At 41.1% G+C, this 20,818-nt stretch overlaps 1 protein-coding gene across 1 annotated transcript in view; it reads right to left on the reverse strand.

Moving 5' to 3' along the window:
• The window catches only part of LOC100081068 (CD2 associated protein), a 91,112-nt gene that overhangs the window by 34,713 nt on the left and 35,581 nt on the right, over window positions 1-20,818 (reverse strand). Inside the window, 4 exon segments of the mRNA XM_029072194.2 lie at window positions 631-818; window positions 3,032-3,152; window positions 6,171-6,271; window positions 8,128-8,281. Of these exon segments, the coding sequence (XP_028928027.1) occupies window positions 631-818; window positions 3,032-3,152; window positions 6,171-6,271; window positions 8,128-8,281 (564 nt within the window).

Raw genomic sequence — 20,818 nt, forward strand, 5'->3', positions numbered from 1 at the left:
TAAGCACTTATTGTGTGCACAGCACTGGACTAAGAGCTGGGTAGAGTACAATATCTATGCTCACTGGTAGCCATAATCCCCCTCAACAATGATCTTACTCTCTAAAGAAGAGCTGACCGTCTAGAGTTCAACAGAGTCCTGTTCCCCAAACAGGGAGGCTGTGGGAGGTGGGGAGAAGATCACACAAGGTGACATTCTGGTCAAACATCCGGTACTGGCGAACCTACTTTCTAGGCACTATAATGCTCTGTGGTTGAGCACGGGCCTGGAAGTCAGAAGAGTCATGGTTCTAATCCTGGCTCTACCACTTGTCTGCGTTGTGACCTTAAGGCAAGTGTCACTTCACATCTTTGGGTCTCAGTTCCCTCATCTGTAAAAATGGGGACTAAGACAGTGTCCAACCCAATTATCTTGTATCTACCCCAGTGCTTACAACAGTGCCTGTCATACAGTAAGCGTTTAACAAATAACATAATTATTATTATGGATGCTTTATTTTTCAAACCTCCAAAACAGAGTATGAGATACAACCCCCTACACTTCCTCTCTTTGCCTCCAAAATTAAATCCAATATTGAGACAGGAGTAGCTTTCAAGTCGGCTATACTTTCAAAAGTTGTAGCATACACACCTTATCTGGCTTCTTCTCTTCTGATTCATTACTGGGTATCCTTGACTTAAGTTTCACTGAACCCTCTTTAAAAATGTCGCCAAACCCAACTCCTCGAATTTTCTTTGGCTGTGTGATTGGTGCTGCCGGAAGATCACTCCCGTTCCCTGAAGAGGCTAAAGGTGAGGCTGGGCCAATAAACACGCTTTCTGAAGAATGAAAAGAGAATGCAGAGGACAATTTAAATCTTGTAATGGCTCTTCTTTTTGACACATTTTCATTTCTCTGCTACCCACCCAATTATTTCCTACTGAGAAGTCAGTAGCTGAGTACTTGTCATCAAAGACTGTAAGCTCCTTGTTGGCAGGGAATGTGTCTGTTTATTCTTATACTGTACTCTTCCAAGCATTTAGTACAGTGCTTTACGATAACTGCTCAATAAACGCAACTGAATGAATCAAAGAGCATTTACTGAATGCTTATTGGCACATGGCTTTCATATGAACTACACAAAAAAGCATGTTTCTTGTCACTTGCGAACTAAGCTCGAAGGTGGCAGGAATTATGCTTTCTTTATATAGTTCTCCAAGAGAATGGGTGTAAATGGAGAAGAGAAGGGGACCCAGAACTGAGCCTGAAGGGCTCCCACACTTAGGGACTGAGTGAGAGGCTATCCCCCTACCTCAAATTTTCCTTTCTCCCTTCTTTAGCTCATCAAGCTTCCTCTCCCTTTATTCATCAATCAATGGTATTTATTGAGTACTTAATGTGTGCAGAACACTGTTCTAAGTGCTTCTTTATCTGAACCGCTCACAAAACCATGACTCTATGCTTATTTATACTCTTCAGATGAATATGTATACCGGTAACGATAAAGTGGTATTTGTTAAGCACTTACTATGTGCCTGGCACTGTAATTAGATATACGGACAAATATATACTTATACACACACACACACTACATATCTACCAAATACCATATCTACCAAATGTCTACCAACTCTTTATACTATACTCTCCCAAGAGCTTAATGCAGTGGTCTGCACACAGTAAGCGCTCAATAATATGACTGATGGATTGATGTCTATGCTCTGGGCAGACAGGGGTCTCCTCATCCCCTCTCCCAGATTGGCGATGCCTGATGAGGTCCTTAAACCCTCCAGAATTTCTTCTTCCAGGAAGGGGTGAGAATTGGGACCTCCACTTAATAAACTGGAATCCCTCCATCCTCGGCTCCCATATAAGCTACTTGAACTACCACCCCTCCTTGGCTACCAGAAAGCTACCTTAGCTACCAACTCCCCTTGGCTAACAGATAAGCACCCTCGAACTGCAAGGGGATCATTTGGAGACAAGCCAGTCGTCATCTGACCAGATGGCTGTAGGAAGCTCAGGATATCACCCCCCATTTTCCTCTTCAGCTGCCCAGGTAAGCATCCTTTTCCAGCACACAAGAGCTACCCAGCTCCCCTTCCAAATGCAGACACCATGGTAGACTTCTAACTGGGTTAACAAAAAAATAGCAATGATTTTAATGAATTAATTACATTACAAATCTAGAATTCCAACCCAAAACATCTCTCCTTTTCCTCTAATGAGCTCCCTCTTCATATCCAACAGACGATCACTCTCCCCACCTTCAAAGCCTTTTTAAAAGTTTCTTCTCCCAAATTAAATAGGCCCACCACTATTCCCAATTCTCTCCTGTGATTGGCTACGTTCCTGGTGTCGTCACGGCTGACTTTCCCTTGAGGAGGAGTGAGTTTCTATAAATTACAGCTACTTCTGATGTGTTTACCCCCTACCTCTATTTGCAGAGCTAGCTAGCTTGAGAGAATGTATTATTACAGGTGATAATACAGAACCAGGAGGTTTATTGATTTTTCTTTTTATGGTGTTTGTTAAGGGCTGGGGAGATACAGGCTAATCAGGTTGGACACAGTCCATATCCCATTTGGGACTCACAGTCTTAATCCCTGTTTTACTCATGAGGGAACTAAGGCACAGTTAAGAAAAGCAGTGTGGCATAGCCCATAGAGCATGGGCCTGGGATTCAGGAGGACCTGGGTCCTAGTTCCTCCCTTTGTCTGCTCTGTAACCTTGGGCAAGTCACTTCACTTCACTGGCCTCAGTTTGCTCACCTGGAAAATGAGGATTAAGACTGTAAGCCTCACGTGGAACCAGGACTGTGTCCATCCTAATTAGCTTGTATCCACCCCAGTGTTTGTATCTACCTCAATGCTCAGTACAGTGTCTGGGACACAGTAAGCACTTAACAAATACAAAAAAAAACTTGCCCAGGGTCACAGAGCAAACGTATCTGAACTGGGAAAAGAAACCAAGTTCTACTGTTTCTGAGGTCTATGCTCTAACCACTGTGCCAAGCTGACTTTGGTATTTTAGTTTTGTAAGGAGAGTTTACCTGGATCCTCCTGAGTTTCTGGGGTTTCTCCATCATCTATTACTTCTAATTCTTTAACAAAATTGGAAGGAAAGAGACCAGTCTTGCTGTTCAGGGTCCCATTCCACCAGCCTTCTTCTACCTAAGAAAAAGTCAGAGTTTAGGGAAGATATGAAGATAAATGGGCACAATGCTTAAAATACAACAACATAAAAAAATGGATTTCCAAGAAAATTTCAGATTGTGACGGGGACCTCAATTCCTTTCATCTTTTAACATTCATTCATTGCATTCACTCAATCATATTTATTGAGTGCTTACTCGAGTGCAGAGCACTGTATTAGCACTTGGGAGGTACGATATAAGAATAAATAAGACATATTCGCTGACCACATAAAGTTTACATCAACTTATGAATTTTCTAAATCTCTTTTTCCTCTAAGCCTCTCCTAAAGAAACGAGGAGAAATTTGGATTTTGCAAGCTACTTCCTTTGAGTCTCCTAGAACCTCTCTGTGAGTCTCCTAGAACCTCTCTGTGAGCAGGAAACATGTCTACCAATTCTGCTGTAGTGTACCTTCCTAAGTGCTAGTACGTGCTTCTCTTTAAATAGAGAAGCAGCATGGTGGAGTGGATAGAGCACGGGCCTCCAAGTCAGAAGGTCATGGGCTCAAATCCTGGCTCCACCACCTGTCTGCTGTGTGACCTTGGGCAAGTCACTTCACTTCTCTGGGCCTCAGTTCCCTCATCTGTAAAAATAGGGATTAAGACGGTGAGCCTTGTGTGGGACAGGGACCTGTGTCCAACCCAATTACCTCGTATCTACCCCAGTGCTTAGAACAGTAATAAATGCTTAACAAATACCATAATTTTAATTAGTATTATTACAGTGCTTTGCACAGGGCAAGTCCTCAATAAATACCATTGACTGATAGGGTTAACGGCATCCTGCAGGAGGGGTTTTGAAGGAAAGAGACTTGTGTTCCAATTAATATCAGAAAAAGTGAATTTAAGAAGAAAGAGGACAGTCTCCAAGAGTGGGCTAACTCATTTGTCCCAAGGGGTTTTAAGCTTTGAAACAGTTCACAGGACTAAGAGGGTCAACACTATGGATGGTGTAGGATGGAGTGAAACTCCATTAGTAAGAAAGGTAGTTAACTATTCCTCGTACAGATACACCCCACAGATACACTCCACACAGCCGTGGGGTGACCCTTGGAAACCTCGATGTAATAAACAGCTATATGGTGGGGTATGAGAGTCCACAGTCTTACTTCCAATTTGTTGGGTTTCTCTCCAGAATCAGCTCTGACATGATAGCCTGGCGCCATGGCCTATCAATGGTATCTACTGAGCTTACTGTGTGCAGAGTACAGTACTAAGCACTTGGGAGAGTGTAATAAAACCAAGTTAGCGGGCGTGTTCCCTGCCCACAATGATCTCACAATCTAGAGGGTAAATCCAAATAAGAATGATAATAATAATAATGGTATTTGTTAACTACTATGTGCAAGGCACTGTACCAAGTGCTGGGTTAGATCCAAGGAAATCACATTAGACACTGTCCCTGTCCCACAGGGGGCTCACAGAACTAATCCCCACTTATCAGATGAGGTAACTGAGGTCCAGAGAAGTGAAGTGACTTGCCCAAAGTCACACAGTAGACAAGTGGCAGAGTAGGGACTGGAACCCAGTTCCTTCTGAGCTCCAGGCCCACGCTCCACCCACTAGGCCAAGCTGCTTTTCTAGGCCATCCCACCCCGCAACTACCTCGCTCCTCTAATCCTAGTAACTTTTCTGGCTCCCTGCACCCCAAATTTCACTCTCTCTGACTGGACCTTTTGATTTCTCCCCATGAAAGGGCAGTCTTGGCGACTGGGTCCCTAGTGGAGAAAGACTTTCCAGGCTCCTCCCAGAGGAGAGCTTCTGTTCAAGAGCATGATGGATTGATTATGCAGCTTTAATTAGAGTTACAAAGAGGGAAACAGAGTCAGATGGAAAAGTTCAGAAAGGTAAATTATTGCTTCTCTTGAAAGACTTGAAAGTGTGCTTTTTTTTAAAAAGATGTTACACAGTTTACCAAAAGAATGATTTGAACCTCTCAGGTGTTAAGTTGTCCAGCTTTGCTAAATGTATAGAATCAGTCGATTTGGCTACATTACAATGTGCCAACCTTCCAAGTCAGTGTCTTCCACCTCAGCAATATTTCTTAACCATTAAATATTTTCAAGTTAGTACTATTAAAGATTTGGGGGCTCTTCTGGTAAATATACAGGCTATGTGGTTACTTTTTCAGTGTCTTCACAATAGTTTAATTCTAAGAAGAAGAAGCCTATATTTCTTGCTGGAGGTTACTTCTATAAATCTGTATTATACAAAAAATATTAATGGAAAGAATGCTAGGCCACTGGCAGAGTTATTTAAAAAATCTTTTTCCTTAACTTGGATCATTTCAAGAATCTGTTCTCTGATCATAAAAACTAGGAAAAAGGCAAGCCTATTCTGAAAAGCTTAAAAGCCTATCAGACTTTAGAGGAAGAATGCTTAAAAAATCATTAAAGTTTGCTATTCTACAGTGAAGAAATACTCAAGAATAAAGGCAAATGTAAAAGTTTAAAAGGAAGGGATATTTTAAAACTGTGTCCCTGAGAAAGAAATACCTAATTTAATTTGTCTTGATTTGAGAGATAAGAAATTCTAACAAGGTCGAGATTAAAAAGCTACTTAGAAGCTACTTAGAAGTTTCTACTTCTGCATTCCACCGCTGCTCCAAAAATAAAAATGCTAAATGAATAAAAGGGATTTATCATTATGTCCTACTCCCTAGATCAAATTTCAAATGAATGAAATAATTTAGCCAGAACTAAGAATTCAGTTCTGATTCGTTCACCAAGTCAATAACAGACTGAAACAACGTAAGTAATTTCTTTGGATGAATTACAAAGCAAAGACGACAGATAGCTGACATTGAATATTTATAAACATTTATTTTTGCTTCATTCCGAGAAATAGTACAATTTAACATTACATTACTTGAGCCTAGAATACAATTCAACCCAAAAAATTGAACAATAAAGAGGGAGCAATTTTTCTTTCGCAGTGCATGAACATGACAATCACTTCCATTCTGACTCAAAGAAACTCATATATATACTGCTTACCTCTTCATTTATTTCAATAATATCTCCCACTTTGAGTTCCAATTCATCCTCATTCTGCGGAAGGTACTGGTAAAGAACTTTACACTGCCGCTTCTTTGACTCTGATGAAAATGAAATGGCATAAAGTTATGTTTAAAAATACAATGCTCAATTAAGCAGTCACGCTTATATTTTTCCTAATTTTAAGATATGAATACACCCATTTCAAGAATCCCCAACCCTAGTGGGGGCAAAATGATTACTGAAAAATCTCTTTTCCCAAAACACGCTTTGTCCTGGCTCAGTTAGTAATAGCAGCATCACAGCAGTAGTAGAACAGTAGTGCACTGTAGGCAGGGGGCATCTCTACCAACTCTGTTGTATTATTGTACTCCCAAGCGTTTAGTACAGTGCTCTGTTCCTTTAAGTCCTCAATACCACTGAACTGATTGATCTATTTTTATTATATGACCCAGAGCACCTCGCATAGTACTCTGCACACAACAGGCATTCAAGATGTCTACCTCAATCATGATCCTTTTTTTAATGGTATTTGTTAAGCACTTTGTCTCAAAAACTATTCTAAATTTTGGGGGAGGTACAAGTTAATTAGTTCAGACACAATCCCTGTCTCACATGGGCCTCGCAGTCTTAGTAGGAGGGAAAACAGCTATTGAATTCCCATTTTACAGTTGAGGAAATAATAATACTAATAATTGTGGTAGTTAAGTGCTTACTATGTGCAAGGCACTGTACTAAGCACTAAGGTGGATATAAGCATATGAGGTTGGACATAGACCCTGTTCCACATGGGGCTCATTCTTAATCATTTACATTTTACAGATGAGGTCACTGAGGCCCAGAAAAGTGAAGTGACTTGCCCAAGGTCATACAGGAGACAAGTGGCAGAGCCAGACTTAGAACCCAGGTCCTTCCGACTCCCAGGCCCATGCTCCATCCAGTAGGCCATGCTACTTCTCTAACAGAGGCACAGAGAAGTTAAGGGACTTGCCTAAGGTCACACAGCAAGCAATTGGCAGAACTGGGATGAGAACCCAGATCCTCCAACTCCCAGGCCCAGGCTCTTTTCACTAGTCAGCGTCAGTGCTGCTTATTGACCTGGGTCTCCCTCCATCCCAGATTAATCCCTCCAAAAATCTGTTTTTTACTCACTTGTCTATTACAGACAGTTACCCCTTAATGCATTTTTCAATTTGCATTTTGGGTAAAATGAGAAACCGTTAAAAAAATGTTATTTCTTAAGCACTTACTATGTGCCAATCACTGTACTAAGATCTGGGGTACATGCAAGCTAATCAGGTTGGACACAGTCCATTTTCCACAGGGTGCTACCAGTTTTTTCCAAATGAGCTAACCGAAGCACAGAGAAGTGAAGTGATTTGCCCAAGATCACACAGCAGACAAGTGATAGAGCTAGGACTAAATAACTCTTTAAGGCCACAAATCATAATAATAATAATGTTGGTATTTGTTAAGCGCTTACTATGTGCAGAGCACTGTTCTAAGCGCTGGGGTAGACACAGGGGAATCAGGTTGTCCCACGTGGGGCTCACAGTCTTAATCCCCATTTTACAGATGAGGGAACTGAGGCACAGAGAAGTTAAGTGACTTGCCCATAGTCACACAGCTGTCAAGTGGCAGAGCTGGGATTCGAACTCATTCGAAATCATGTCTACCAACTCTATTCTACTCTACCTAGCAAGGGCTTAATACAGTGCTTTGCTAACAGTAAGCGTTCAATAAATATCATTGATGGAATTATGGAGCATTTTTGCAACAGTGCATTTCTGACTACAGCATGCAATGCGATGTTCTCTTCTACTCTGGACAGCTGTGCCAACAGTTGTGATGTGAGGCTGTTTTGTCAAGGTATTCATTTGCTTTCTTGACTTATCTTCGGATCCCTTCCTCTGACTAAGAAGGGAGGGAAAAGAAGAAGGGAAAGGTGTTTACATACTCTTTTTGAAGCCCTTGGTTTGAGGGTGTGGTTGAAATCCTCCTGCTGGAAGCCCATAGGTGCTCATACGCTGAACAAGACTTGCCACATTCCCCTGTCTTTCTCTCCTGAGAGGGACATTTTCATCCTTGGACTCGGCTTCTCTTTTAATTTCCTATGAAGGGAGAGAGAAAATGTGAAGCAAATTAAGTCTACCTCAGTGTTTTATTTGCATTTCTAAATTCTTCATTACAAAGTCACTTACGTTTCGACCAAACTGGATTGATCCTACAAGAACTACAGAGCGCGTAGTGGGCAGGAAATGTGTCTGTTTATTGTTATACTGTACTCCCCCAAGTGCTTATACAGTGCTTTGCACACAGTAAGTGCTCAGTATAAATATGATTGAATAAATGAATAAAAAACCATTTCAGTGTGGCAAATAAAACACACACCCATTGATGTACTTTCAACCATCCATGTGCTCATTAGAGAACTTGACCATCAGAGGTATTTCCTCCGGGTACAATGGACAGTGCCCTATTTGGTAAGCTCCTTGAGGGCACGGATCATATCTACTTACAGTCTTAATTTCCCATTTACACATGACATAACGGGCACAGAGAAGTGAAGTTACTTGCCCTAGATCACATAGCAGACAGGTGTACTCTCCCAAGTACTTAGCACACCCTACCAAATACAATGAGAACTTGAATGTGATCTAGTGATTGACAACTACGCACATTTAAGAGTATTATACTAGTCATAATACATGCATCAGAGTATAATATTTCAGAGCATCCTAACTGTAGAGAGATGAATCTGGGCCAAGCCGCATCAAGCTTCTTGATCCCTGCTTCGGATCTAAGTGCAAATGGTAGGCTAAACTGAGATTGGATAAAGACTCCTATAAAACAAGGTATTTAATTGATTTGTATAACCCCCAAAATATTGTGAAGTTATAATTCAGAGCATTCCTAAGAGGACAGTAACATACTTATTTTTACACCCAAAATTGAAGGAGAGAGAGAAAGTTTAACTCATGTGCCTGAGGTGAGTGAGACGGGAAAGTCAGGACAATACAAATCTCGGCTTCTTGTTTTCTGTTGTTATTAGATAGACATGTTAGGAAACAACTACAGATCAATAAATCAAGCTATAGCACTTGTGGAGCACCTACTGTATGCAGTGCAATAGGAGAGTAGGATAGAATGAGCAGGAATGATCCTTGCTCTCAAGGAATGTACAGTCTAGTCCGATGATAAATTACAGCTAGGATGAATACGTACGATATATAAAATATGTAATAAGTGCTATGGGTTAGGGGTGAGTACTAAGTGCTTACTTGGTGTGGAAGTGCTGATATGGCAGTTGGGGATGAAAGACTGGAAATCAACTAGGGAACGCACCCTTGAGAAGAGGCGATTTCAGATGAGTTCATAGATAGGGAGAGCCATGGTCTGTTGGATGTGAAGAGGGAGGAAATAGGCCGGAGGGAGGGTGGGAGCAATATATCAGTAGCAGAAAATAGGAAGACAAGGCACTGTGAATTTGAGAGGAATGAAAAAGGGTGTGTTGGATGTAGTGGGAGACAAGTGTGGACTGGCCAGTGACAGAGAGGCTGAAAACCAATGGTCAAGATTTTCTGCTTTGATGCAGAGGGGAACTGACAACAATTGGAGGTTTCTGAAGGGTGGGAAGACAAAAGTAAAATGATGTTTTAGGAGATGATCCAGGCAGTAAAATACTGTCCTGGAGAAGGGATAGATGGAAGCTGAGTAGTCAGTGAGGAGGCCAATGGTAGTATTTAAGTCTGGATATGCCAACTCTGGTAGTGGCAGTTTGGAAGGAGAGAAAGAGGTGAGTGGGGAACATTGTGGAAATGCTGTGGAGGAAGAACTGCCAGGATTTCAAGACAGACCTGATTTGGAGGGTGAGAGGGAGTAGATGAGAATAATGCCACGGTTATGGCTTTGTCCACTCTGATAGGACATTCAGGAGGAGGAAAGGGCTTGGATGGGAAGAAGCATTCTGAGGGTCCAAGGAACCGTGAGTCCCAGAAGAGTGACAGCAAAATTTGCTGACAATCTAAGGGGCGCACTAAATGGGGACCCAGAAAAACATCCATGCTTGAGCCAGAAAAATGGCAAGCATTAGGATCGTGAGGCTATTGCATGGGGAGAGGCTAGGTGGCATGTCAACTTACAACAAGCACTGTGGCTAGTGGAGGGAGTGCGGGCCTGAGAGTCAGCAGACCTGAGTTTTGGTCCCAGCCCTGCCACAGGTCTGCTGTGTGATGCTGGGCAAGTCACTTCACCTCTCTGGGTCTCATTTGAAAAATGGGGATTAAGACTGTGAGACCTGTGTGGGACACGGACTGAGTCCAACCGGATTACCTTGCACCTACACCAGCGGTTCAAACAGAGCTTGGCACTTAGTAAGTGCTTAACAAATACAATAATAGTAATAATGATAACAATAATAAATAATAATGATGACAATAATAGGAAAACAAAGGAGTCAGCGGGTAGGAAAGGTCCCCATCCCAGAGGACACAGCTATTTCTCATCCACAACCTAAATTTGGTCAAAGCGACTTCATCACTGTATTACAGGCTGGCAGCCAATGGCCAGGATCAATAAATCCCTGAACCCCGCTTGAAGGAGGGACTGAATGACTGAATGAACAAATGAGGAAAAGGGAATGACAAGGACATCGCAAACACATGGGTAGAGGCCACATGGAGAAAATTTCTCCAGTGCCCCAGTGCTGGGTCATTCGCTCATTCGGACATATTTATTGAGCACTTTCTGTGTGCAGAGCACTATACTAAGCACTTCGGAGAGTACAATATAATAAACAGACACATTCTCTGCCAACAATGAGCTTACAGTCTAGAGGGGGAGACAGATACTAATAGAAATACATGACAGATGTGGACAAACGTGCTGTGGGCCTGGGACGGGGGATGAATAAAGGGAGCAAGTCAGGGTGAGGCAGAAGGGAGTGGGAGAAGAGGAAAGGAGGGCTTAGTCAGGGAAGGAGCAATCTGGGTATGGCCCAGAGGTCCACATTCACACCTGCTGCCTTGACCTAACAGCTCGCCTCCTCGACAAACACAATCAGTCTTGTTCAGAATCAACGTATTAACGTGCCAAGAGCTGGGATTTTTATTTTATTTTATTTTTTGAGGCATCATTAATTAAGGACAGACAAAAAATGAGAATGGCCATGAACAATCTTTCCCTTGAGAACATTAAAACCGGAGATGGATGGATGCAGTGGTCTGAACTAGGCTTCCTTTAATTCCTTTCAGTGCTCAGGTTTTATGATACTAAAATGTCTGGATGCTGAAAGCTTACGTGAATCATGCCTTGGTAAAGTCCCAGAGATCATTTCAAAAGCAAGTCAAGAAAACTGTATAAAAAATTCACCAGCTTTTGCATGCACTAAATGAAAATCTATTTGGCAAACAATAAAGAAAATCCTCTTCCAACTGAGAAGAGATTTTTTATTTTTATATGGAATTCATTCAATTGTATTTATTGAGCACTTACTGTGGGCAAAGCACTGAACTAAACGTTTAATCTTTTATCAATTGAAGGACAATTACCTAATTGAAACTTTCAACCTATACTGCTTCCATAATGATATATGTCATGGGCAGGCAAGCCTTCAGGTGTTTCTCAGTTCCATATGAGCAGGGAACCTTTTGCTAATTCTCCTTCATGGTACTCTCCCAAGCACTCAGTACAGTACTCTTCCCATAGTAAGCACTCAATAAATACCACTGAATGACTGAGAAACATTTTGTAACCCATTGGGATAAGTCTTTCTGAATAAATATGCAATTGTAATATAGTCAGGTCTGGAGGGCAAATCGATTTCATTTTCAATACCACATTCCATACAATTCTTTGGGGTATAAACAAAAACTGGGAAGTATTATCTACCATATTAAGAGACAGCAAACTAAGAAGTCATTCACATGCTGGAAGAAGCAGAACAGGCTATTCCTGTCTGAACACTTTCTTTGCTGTACATACCGTATACCGAAAATATCCAAGAAAATGCTAGTAGAAAAGCTATTCCATTAATAAGAATTGTAGCTGAACCATTTGAGAAAATTAATGTACTGCAAATAGTGCCTCGCTGTATTCGTGAGAAATAGCATCCACATTTTTTTCTCTACTTCAGAATAATATTAATTGCCTTAATTATACTTGGCACTCAGACAATTAAACCAGTGTCATTTCTGGGACTTAAGAACTTCCATTCTTAAAGACAATAAAAGGCATCGACAGCTAAAAAGAAAGGCTGATTTTGTTTGTTTTTTTTTCCTCTGAGTGCAAAGGCCAAGCAACGGCAAATATGTTTTTAAACATTGTGCTTTTCCACTATTTGTTTGTCCTGATGTTGATTGTTCTCATTTTGTGGTGAGAGAGAAAGGAAGAGTTTGTCGATTCAAGTTCAACAAGGGAAAGAATCCTGAGGGAGAAGGGAAGGGTCAGGTTTGAGAGGACAGAAATCACTGCCACCTTCTGAAACAACTGCCGAACTTTTAATTTCCATTAATGGATATGAATAAGTGATGACTAAAACCAGCTTTGCAAGTCCCTCCTTATAGTTAGTAGGTAATACATTTTGCATTGATTTATGTCTTTCCTCCATAATGACTTAAGGTAAATACACATTTTGTTTCAGGGCAAAGGTCATTAAACCCAGCCGACACCAATTAACCGGTCAAAATCCACTTTTTATCTCTTGTCAAGTGAAGCTGGCATGCCTGTGCAAGAATTCCCTGAGAATAAAGTTCTTAGTTGGAGGGGGTTAGCAAGGTCCAGGCTGTCTTGAGATTTTTTCAGCACAGGAAAATGAAGATGACAACTGAACAATACAGGCTTCAACAATACAAGGTATCATTTCTCGGCAGGTCCAGCCCAATTTTTTGTTGCCATGTTATTTTAAGTGGGGAGAAGTATGTTTTGACTCTGGTTTCCACTGAAGTGCAGAGGGTGCTACTTCTCCTGCTCTTCTGGTTTCCCCTCCCTCCCCCACACATTTTGCTGCTTCTCCCACTCTTCGCCTCCCTCGGTTGTAGACTGTCACTTCTTCCTCTAGACTGTCAGCTAGTGGGCAGGGAATGTGCCTATCAACTCTGTCATGTTGTTATTTTGTACTCTCCCAAACGCTGAGTACAGAAATAGGGAGCCAGTATAAAATGCTTTTGGAAAGTGGAGTCAAGTGCATCTGGGCACAATAATATTAAAAATGATAATCTTTTCAAATCTGTTTCGATAACCAGACCATCTCCAAGACTTTTGTCAAGGAGCCCAAACCTGTGTGCTATATTCTGGTATGTTTGCTGTCACTGTCTTGTTCAATGTCTGAAGCTACTTTTCACTTATGAGAAAACCACTTGGCTTAGAGGAAACACTATGGGCCTGAGAGTCAGAAGCACTGAGTTCTAATCCCGGCTCTGCCACTGCCTCTATGACCCTGGGCAAGCCACCTGACAGTACCTCAGTTTCCTAATCTGTAAAATGGGGGATTCAATACCTGTTTACCCTCCAACCTAGACTGTGAGCATATGGAACAAGAACTGCATCCAGCCTGATTCTGTTATACTAACGACAGGCTTCAAATGGTGTTTGCCACACACCACTATTATATTACGATTATTATTTCAGCTAGCCAAGGAGCAGCTCCTTGTGAATCCTACTACTGCCCCCTCACCTCTCTTCACATAACCCTCCCCAAAATGCACATTGCTCCAATGTGAGGAGCTGACTTTACTGTGGGTCGTTGTATTTTGCCATTTGATATTGTGAATAGCTAATAAGGAAAGGATAAAGCTGTTCAAGGAGGTGAGATGGGTTTACTATGACAGGTTTCGGTTACACAGCTTCACAGAGAGTTGAATGTCATCATGGTTCTGTAGACTTTGTTGAATTTACAGTTTGATGTACCACTGTTACCAAATACTGCCAGAACTAACTTTGATTGTTTTTTTTAACTGTTTTTTTTTTTTTACTTCTTCTTATACATCCATTGCTAGATGGTGTGCTGCCTGGGTAACATGATTTCATTAATTACACAGTAGAAATTATTTATTCATATTAATGTCTGTTTCCCCCTCTAGATTTGTAAGCTCGTTATGGGCAGGGAACGTGTCTGCTAATTCCGTCGTATTGTACTCTCCCAAGTGCTCAATACAGTGCTCTGCACATAGTAAGTGCTCAATAAATACCATTGATGGATTGTACTGTACTCTCCCAAGTGCTTAATACAGATTCTAGGTCACTGAGAAGGACGCTCAGTTATATCATGTTGTCTACATTGAATATCTTTTAATGAAGAATGCCTTCAACAGAATTTGCCAAGCATTAGTTTCCTGAAGACATTCTGAAAAAGAAGCCTTAAATAGCTGAACACTTTCTATTATTGCCAATATCCGGTTAGAACTCTTACACTTCAGTCAAGCATTCCGGTTGGGAGTTCTAAGTCCCAGTAAACCAACAAAGATGGAAGCACCATATTGCCAAACTTGTTATGGGCAGGGAATGTGTCTGCTAATTCTGATGTATCATACTCTCCCGAGCGCTAAGTGCTCTGCACACAGTAAATACTCAAGAAATACCACTAATTGATACATTAGGTTCTAGGTTACTGAGAAGAACAGTATCATTTAAATTACATCATGTGGTCCTCAATAAATACCTATTAATGAAAAATGCTTTTCAGCCTCCAAGAAAATTTCCCAAGTACTGGTTACCTAAACACATTCTGAAAAAGAAGACAAATAGCTGAACATTTTATATTATTGCCACTATTCAGTTAGAATGCTCACACTTCAGTCAAGCATTCAGGTTGGGAGTTTTGAGGCCCTATAACCAACAAAGTTGGAAGTACCATATTGGGATAATCAACAAACCTCACTCAGTAACCTCTGTTCCAGAACAAGTTTGCCCAGAATCAAGAGCTGGAGCCACAGTGAACTCATAATAGCATACTTGATATTTTATGAACTGTCCTTAACATCTGCAATGTAATTCTTGAAAACAATCACATAGACAATAAACTGTTTGTGCTTTCATTTTTTCCCCCAACACCACATCAAGTGTCCAAAAAGAGCACTGGGAAAAGCACTGAGAAGCAGCGTGCCTACTGGAAGGAGCTAGGGCCTGGGAGTCAGAGGACCTGAGATCTAATCCCAGCTCTACCAAATGCTTTTTTTTTTTTTAATGGTATTTGTTAAGCACTTACTATGTGCCAGGTACTGTTCTAAGCACTGGGGCAGATATAAGGTTGGACACAGTCCATGTACCACATGGAGCTCACATTCTTAGTCCCCATTTTACAGTTGAGGTAACAGACAAAGAAATTAAGTGATTTCCCCAAAGGCACACTGTAGACAAGTGGCAGAGCTGGGATTAGAACCCAGGTCCTCTGACTCCCAGGCCCATGCTCTATCCATTAAATGCTTGCTGTGTGACCTTAGACAAGTCACAAATTCTCTGTGCCTCAGTTCTCCCTCCTATTTAGACTATGAGCCCCATGCGGGAGAGGGACTGTGTTCAACCTAATTCATTTATCTACCCCAAGATTTTGAACAGTGTTTGACACATAGTAAGCACTTAAACACCATTAAAAAAAGGAAGAAAAAAGAAAATTAGCCAACTTTTTTTTTATTTGAAATGCCAGAGCGAGCTTTCTGAGTTCTTCAGTGCTTGTCTCGATACTCACAAACACTACAAAGAGGAGGCAACAGAAGAAGGAGGCATGTTCTACTTTCTTAACTGTTTGGATAAATTTAAAAAGTACCAGGAAGTATTTTCAGAAAACTAAACCGACGGCCATTTAGATAAAACAATACTAGTGCATAGAAAAATGTCTATTCTAAAACCCAATTTAGCATTTGCCTGAAAATAATCCAAATGTCACATGATAAATTCAACCAGAAACATTTAGTAACATGCTCCTGGAAATATAAACTCTATACCATGCTCAATAGACCAACATAATCAATAATCCCCTTGGTTCCTCCCAGCTTCTTGTTTGACTTTCCTTTTAGAAACAGGAAGCAAAAAATAATTAAAAAGTTGGAAGACGACCATAAACATATTACACAGTCATAATTATCTACTTCCTTATTTAGGTAAATCCCTTGACCAAAAGATATCTTTTCTACAAAATGCCATTTCAAGAACAAACTGATAATTACAGAAGTAACACTGAAATCGGTGACAAAACAAGTGACACAGAGGCTTAGAAAGGAAATTACTTTCTTCGTTGCTTAAGAAATGCTATCTCCAAGAGAGCTGCCATTGACTACGAAACCTAAATTTACAGTACAGTTCCAGAATCTCTCACTTAAATAGGGGCTAGCTCCTTTGATTCCCACATACACATTTCCTAATCCAACTTCTCAGGTATCTCACAGCATAAACTGGCTGGATGAAGCATTTTCACTTCATTCTTAGATCCTCTGCTCTCCCCAAACCAAAGGACTCAAGCAATTGATTTCTCATACATTTGTAGTAAATTAAAATCGACTATGGAATATTTCACTGCACACAGAAATGGAAAGAAGCAAGTCACTTACCAGGGCTTCAGACATTTTCGTGGCCACACCCAGTTTGGGGTTTTTCGTTTTGTTTTTTTAAGCGATGGGAAAAAAAAAGTATGCTGTAATGAGCACGGTTCATGTATTAACCTGAAACAGGTCCATGTTTAGAATGTGCCTTGAGAGACCAGGTGCTGCTATTCTGTGAACACAAATCAACATCCTCGACCTTCCGACGTTGTTCTGCGGCTAATTTCTCCCCTCAGGTCATACTACAACCAGTAACTTCTATGTACCTTTAAAAGTCTCTAGTGGCGTATTTATAAAGTCACCGGTATCTTTATGCTCCCTTCAGGAACCTTTTCCTGCTACAAAGTCCTTCTGAGGTTCCTCCTCAGATGACAACCTTGAGCAAATGATCCAACTGGTCATCCTATTCCTCTCTGAAACAATTCAAGGAAATCAAACAGGTGAGTCCCACTTGGGAAAAGAATGAGGAGGGTTACAGTGCTTGGCGCAGAGTAAGTGCTTAACAAAAACCATAATTATTATTATTTTTTATGGTGGTGTTTTAAGGCAGTTAGGATGGCCTTTAAGGTAAAGCTACTTCAAACTCGTGTGAGTTTTTGGCTGAAAATGTCTTCCACACCGAGTAGCATGAAGAAAAAACAAAATGAGAAAAATGCACAAAAACAATATTCTCTCCTCTCCAGAAAACCTTTTAAATTCTGCTAAAATTCCACATCCCCCCTGAAATCCTCCCTGGATTCACTAAAGCAGGCTCCTCCTACCATTTCCCTTATCACTTATACATGTAAAATGTACTGATAAGAGAAGCAGCATGGCCTAGTGGATGGAACATAGGCCAGTGATTCAGATGACCTAGGTTCTACTCCCTGCTCCACCACATCTGCTGTTTGACCTGTGGTAAGTCACTTCCTTGTGCCTCAATCCCCTCATCTGTAAAATGGGAATTAAGACCATAAGCCCCAAGTGGGACATGGGCTGTGTCCAAATTCATCGGTAGATCTACCCCAGCCACACTGCTTCTCATATATAACTGTTAGAAAATATCCTTACTTAAAGCTGTTATAACATCATTTGGCCTCAGGAAGAACAGCCAAAGGAATTACTGGACCTGGTACATAGAAAGCGCTTAACAAAGAACACTTAAAAGCAAAAAAGCACCGCAGATCATCCACCTTCTATCCCTGACACTTACTTACTGAGCTCTTACTGTGTGCAAAGTACTAAGCACTTAGGAGAGTACAATATAAGATCAGACACACCACCTGTCCCACAGTCTAGTCTGCAATCAACTGTATTTACTGCATGCTTACTGGGTGCAGAACACTTTCCTAAGCACTGGGAAACTACAATGTTACAGAGTTGGTAGACACATTCCCTGCCCACAGTGAGCTTCCAGGCTCAACACTATTACTGAAAATCAGAACTGGTGAACTGATCTATCTTAAATGACTGATGATGTATCTATATTAAATGTTTTATCATTATAATGTTGGTATTTGTTAAGCGCTTACTATGTGCAGAGCACATCATTACTTATTCTATAGGTGGCACTGTGGCTAATAAATGCAAAAGGGCAGCAAGAGGAAATTTCACGTGTACATAAATGCGGAAGAGGAGCAATAAGTCAGGCACTGGCCATCAACCACACCTACACATGCCAATAAAATCTTGGAGTCACATGCCAATAAAATTTCAGCGTCAGTATTACTGTCTTAAAATCCAAGAGCAGTTAAATGTAATGTCTTTTGTCATGAGATTACAGGAGTGTAACAGTTGCTTATACCTGGCCACTCAATTTACATTCATTCTTACAAGGAAATAGGATTCACTTTTCCAAGAACAAATGCACAGCATTAAGCGAATCGTGTAACTTGTCGATTTGTTAATTTGTTTCGTTTTGAATTTTGTTCCTCGTCACCAAAATTTTCACTCCACCTATCCATTTGGTGGTATCAACCAATTAAATGATCAACCTCTACCCACTAGGCAAACTGACAAATGCGCTCAACATTACTATTGATATAAAAGTATAGACACCTGTTTCAGATGTAGTGCCAATGTGGCTTGCATCAAAATTTCTGCATATTACTCTGAAAATTGAATTTTTAAGTGTTCAATAAATACCACTGATTGAAAGAGCTCACAGTCTAACTTACCAGAATTTTAAAGACTAGGAAACAGGCTCAGATATTAAGTGAATAAAGGAATTTGGGTTTAGCCTAAAGAACTGTATTCAAGAACTGTTAACTACTCTCCCAAGCGCTTAGTTCAGTGCTCTGCACATTTTAAGATATAGTAAGGCCATTATGAGAAGGGCTGTATTCACTAATTCTGCTGAACTGTATTCTCTCAAATGCTTAGTACGGTGCTCCGCACGTATTAAGTGCTCAATAAATACCACTGTGAGAGAGCTCACAGTCTAACTTACCTCCATTTTAAAGACTAGGAAACAGGAATTTGGGTTTAGCCTAAAGAACAGTTTAACTGTACTCTCTCAAGCCACTTAGTTCAGTGCTCTGCACACATTAAGCGCTCAATAAGCACTGTACAAAGCACTTGGGAGAGTACAATACTACTGCTCCCCTAAACTGTAGGCTAACTTGGGACCAGAGATGGTGACTTGGTCAAAGCCCTTGTGTTTTCTCCCCAGCAGGGGTACAGTGCTCGGCACGGTGTAAACGCTTATTAAATGTCATTACTACAAAGCTCCTAAAGGAGCGAGACTAATTTTAATAGCAAGCAACAGCATGAAACTGGAACCCAATAAATTCCTTGGGGAGGGCTCCTTGTACCTTCCTAGAAGCTTCCCCAATGGCTGTGAGTTCTGAGTGAGTTCTGAATATTACTCTAGGGAACCACCCCCTCCCTTTACCCACCCCAAAAACCCACACAAGCAGGTGGACATGAGTCCCAAAGGAGTGGTTCCAACACCTGCTTGCTGTGTGACCCTGAGCAAGTTGCTTAACTTCTCTGGGCCTCAGTTACTTCATCTGTAAAATGGGGATTAAGACTGTTACCCTTTTGTGGGATAGGCAATGTGTCCAACCCGATTAACCTGCATTTACCTCAGTGCTTAATATAGCATCTAGCACGTAGTAAGGGCTTAAATACCCCAAAAAGAAAAAAAGGAGCATAAAAAAATAGGTTGTAAACACTTCATGGGCAGGGAACGTGTTTACCAACTCTGTTCCATTCTACTCTCCCAAGAACTTAGTACTCTGCAAAGTAAGAGCTCAATAAGCAGCATGACATAGAGGATAGAGTATAGGTCTGGCAGTCAGAAAGCTCTAATCCTGGCTCTGCCACTTGCCTGCTGCATGACCCTAGGCAAGTCACTTCACTTCTCTGTGCCTCTGTTACCTCCTCTGTAAAATGGGGATTGAGACAGTGAGCCCCATGGGAGACAGGGACTATGTCCAACCTGATTCGTTTGCAGTGCTTTGTAGAGTGACTGGCACATATAAAGCGCTTAAATGCCTAATTATTAAATAGGTTACTACTGACATTCCTCAGCATGCTGATTTAAATCAAACATGGGGAAATGTGTTTCATTTCATACACTTAGATGTGCTTAAGTTTCCCATCACTTGTGGTATACTTTTGCAAATGGTCATTAGAAATTGGTCACTTGCAATATGACTGTATCCATATTTGCCTTATATTTGACTTAAAATAGTTGTGTGAGTAGCAACATTATTTAATGAGAACGTACTATACACAGAGGCCTATACTAAGCCACTGGAGAACAAAAAGAAACAGCAAGATACAACCCCTATCTTCCAGATCCTTAGGACAGATTTTCAAAGAGACAATAGCAAAGAGTGAGAGACTAAACATCCTGAAGCACATGCAAATGAATGTGTCGCTCCGTGGAAAGAGCCCAGGCTTGGGAGTCAGAGGTCATGGGTTCGAATCCCGCCTCTGCCACTTGTCAGCTGTGTGAATGTGGGCAAGTCACTTCACTTCTCTGTGCCTCAGTTACCTCATCTGTAAAATGGGGATTAAGACTATGAGCCTCGCGTGGGACAACCTGATTACCCTGTATCTACCCCAGCGCTTAGAACAGTGCTCTGCACATAGTAAGTGCTTAACAAATACCAACATTATTATTATTAT

The sequence above is a fragment of the Ornithorhynchus anatinus genome, chromosome 9 (assembly GCF_004115215.2).
Source record: "Ornithorhynchus anatinus isolate Pmale09 chromosome 9, mOrnAna1.pri.v4, whole genome shotgun sequence".
Lineage (NCBI taxonomy): Eukaryota > Metazoa > Chordata > Mammalia > Monotremata > Ornithorhynchidae > Ornithorhynchus > Ornithorhynchus anatinus.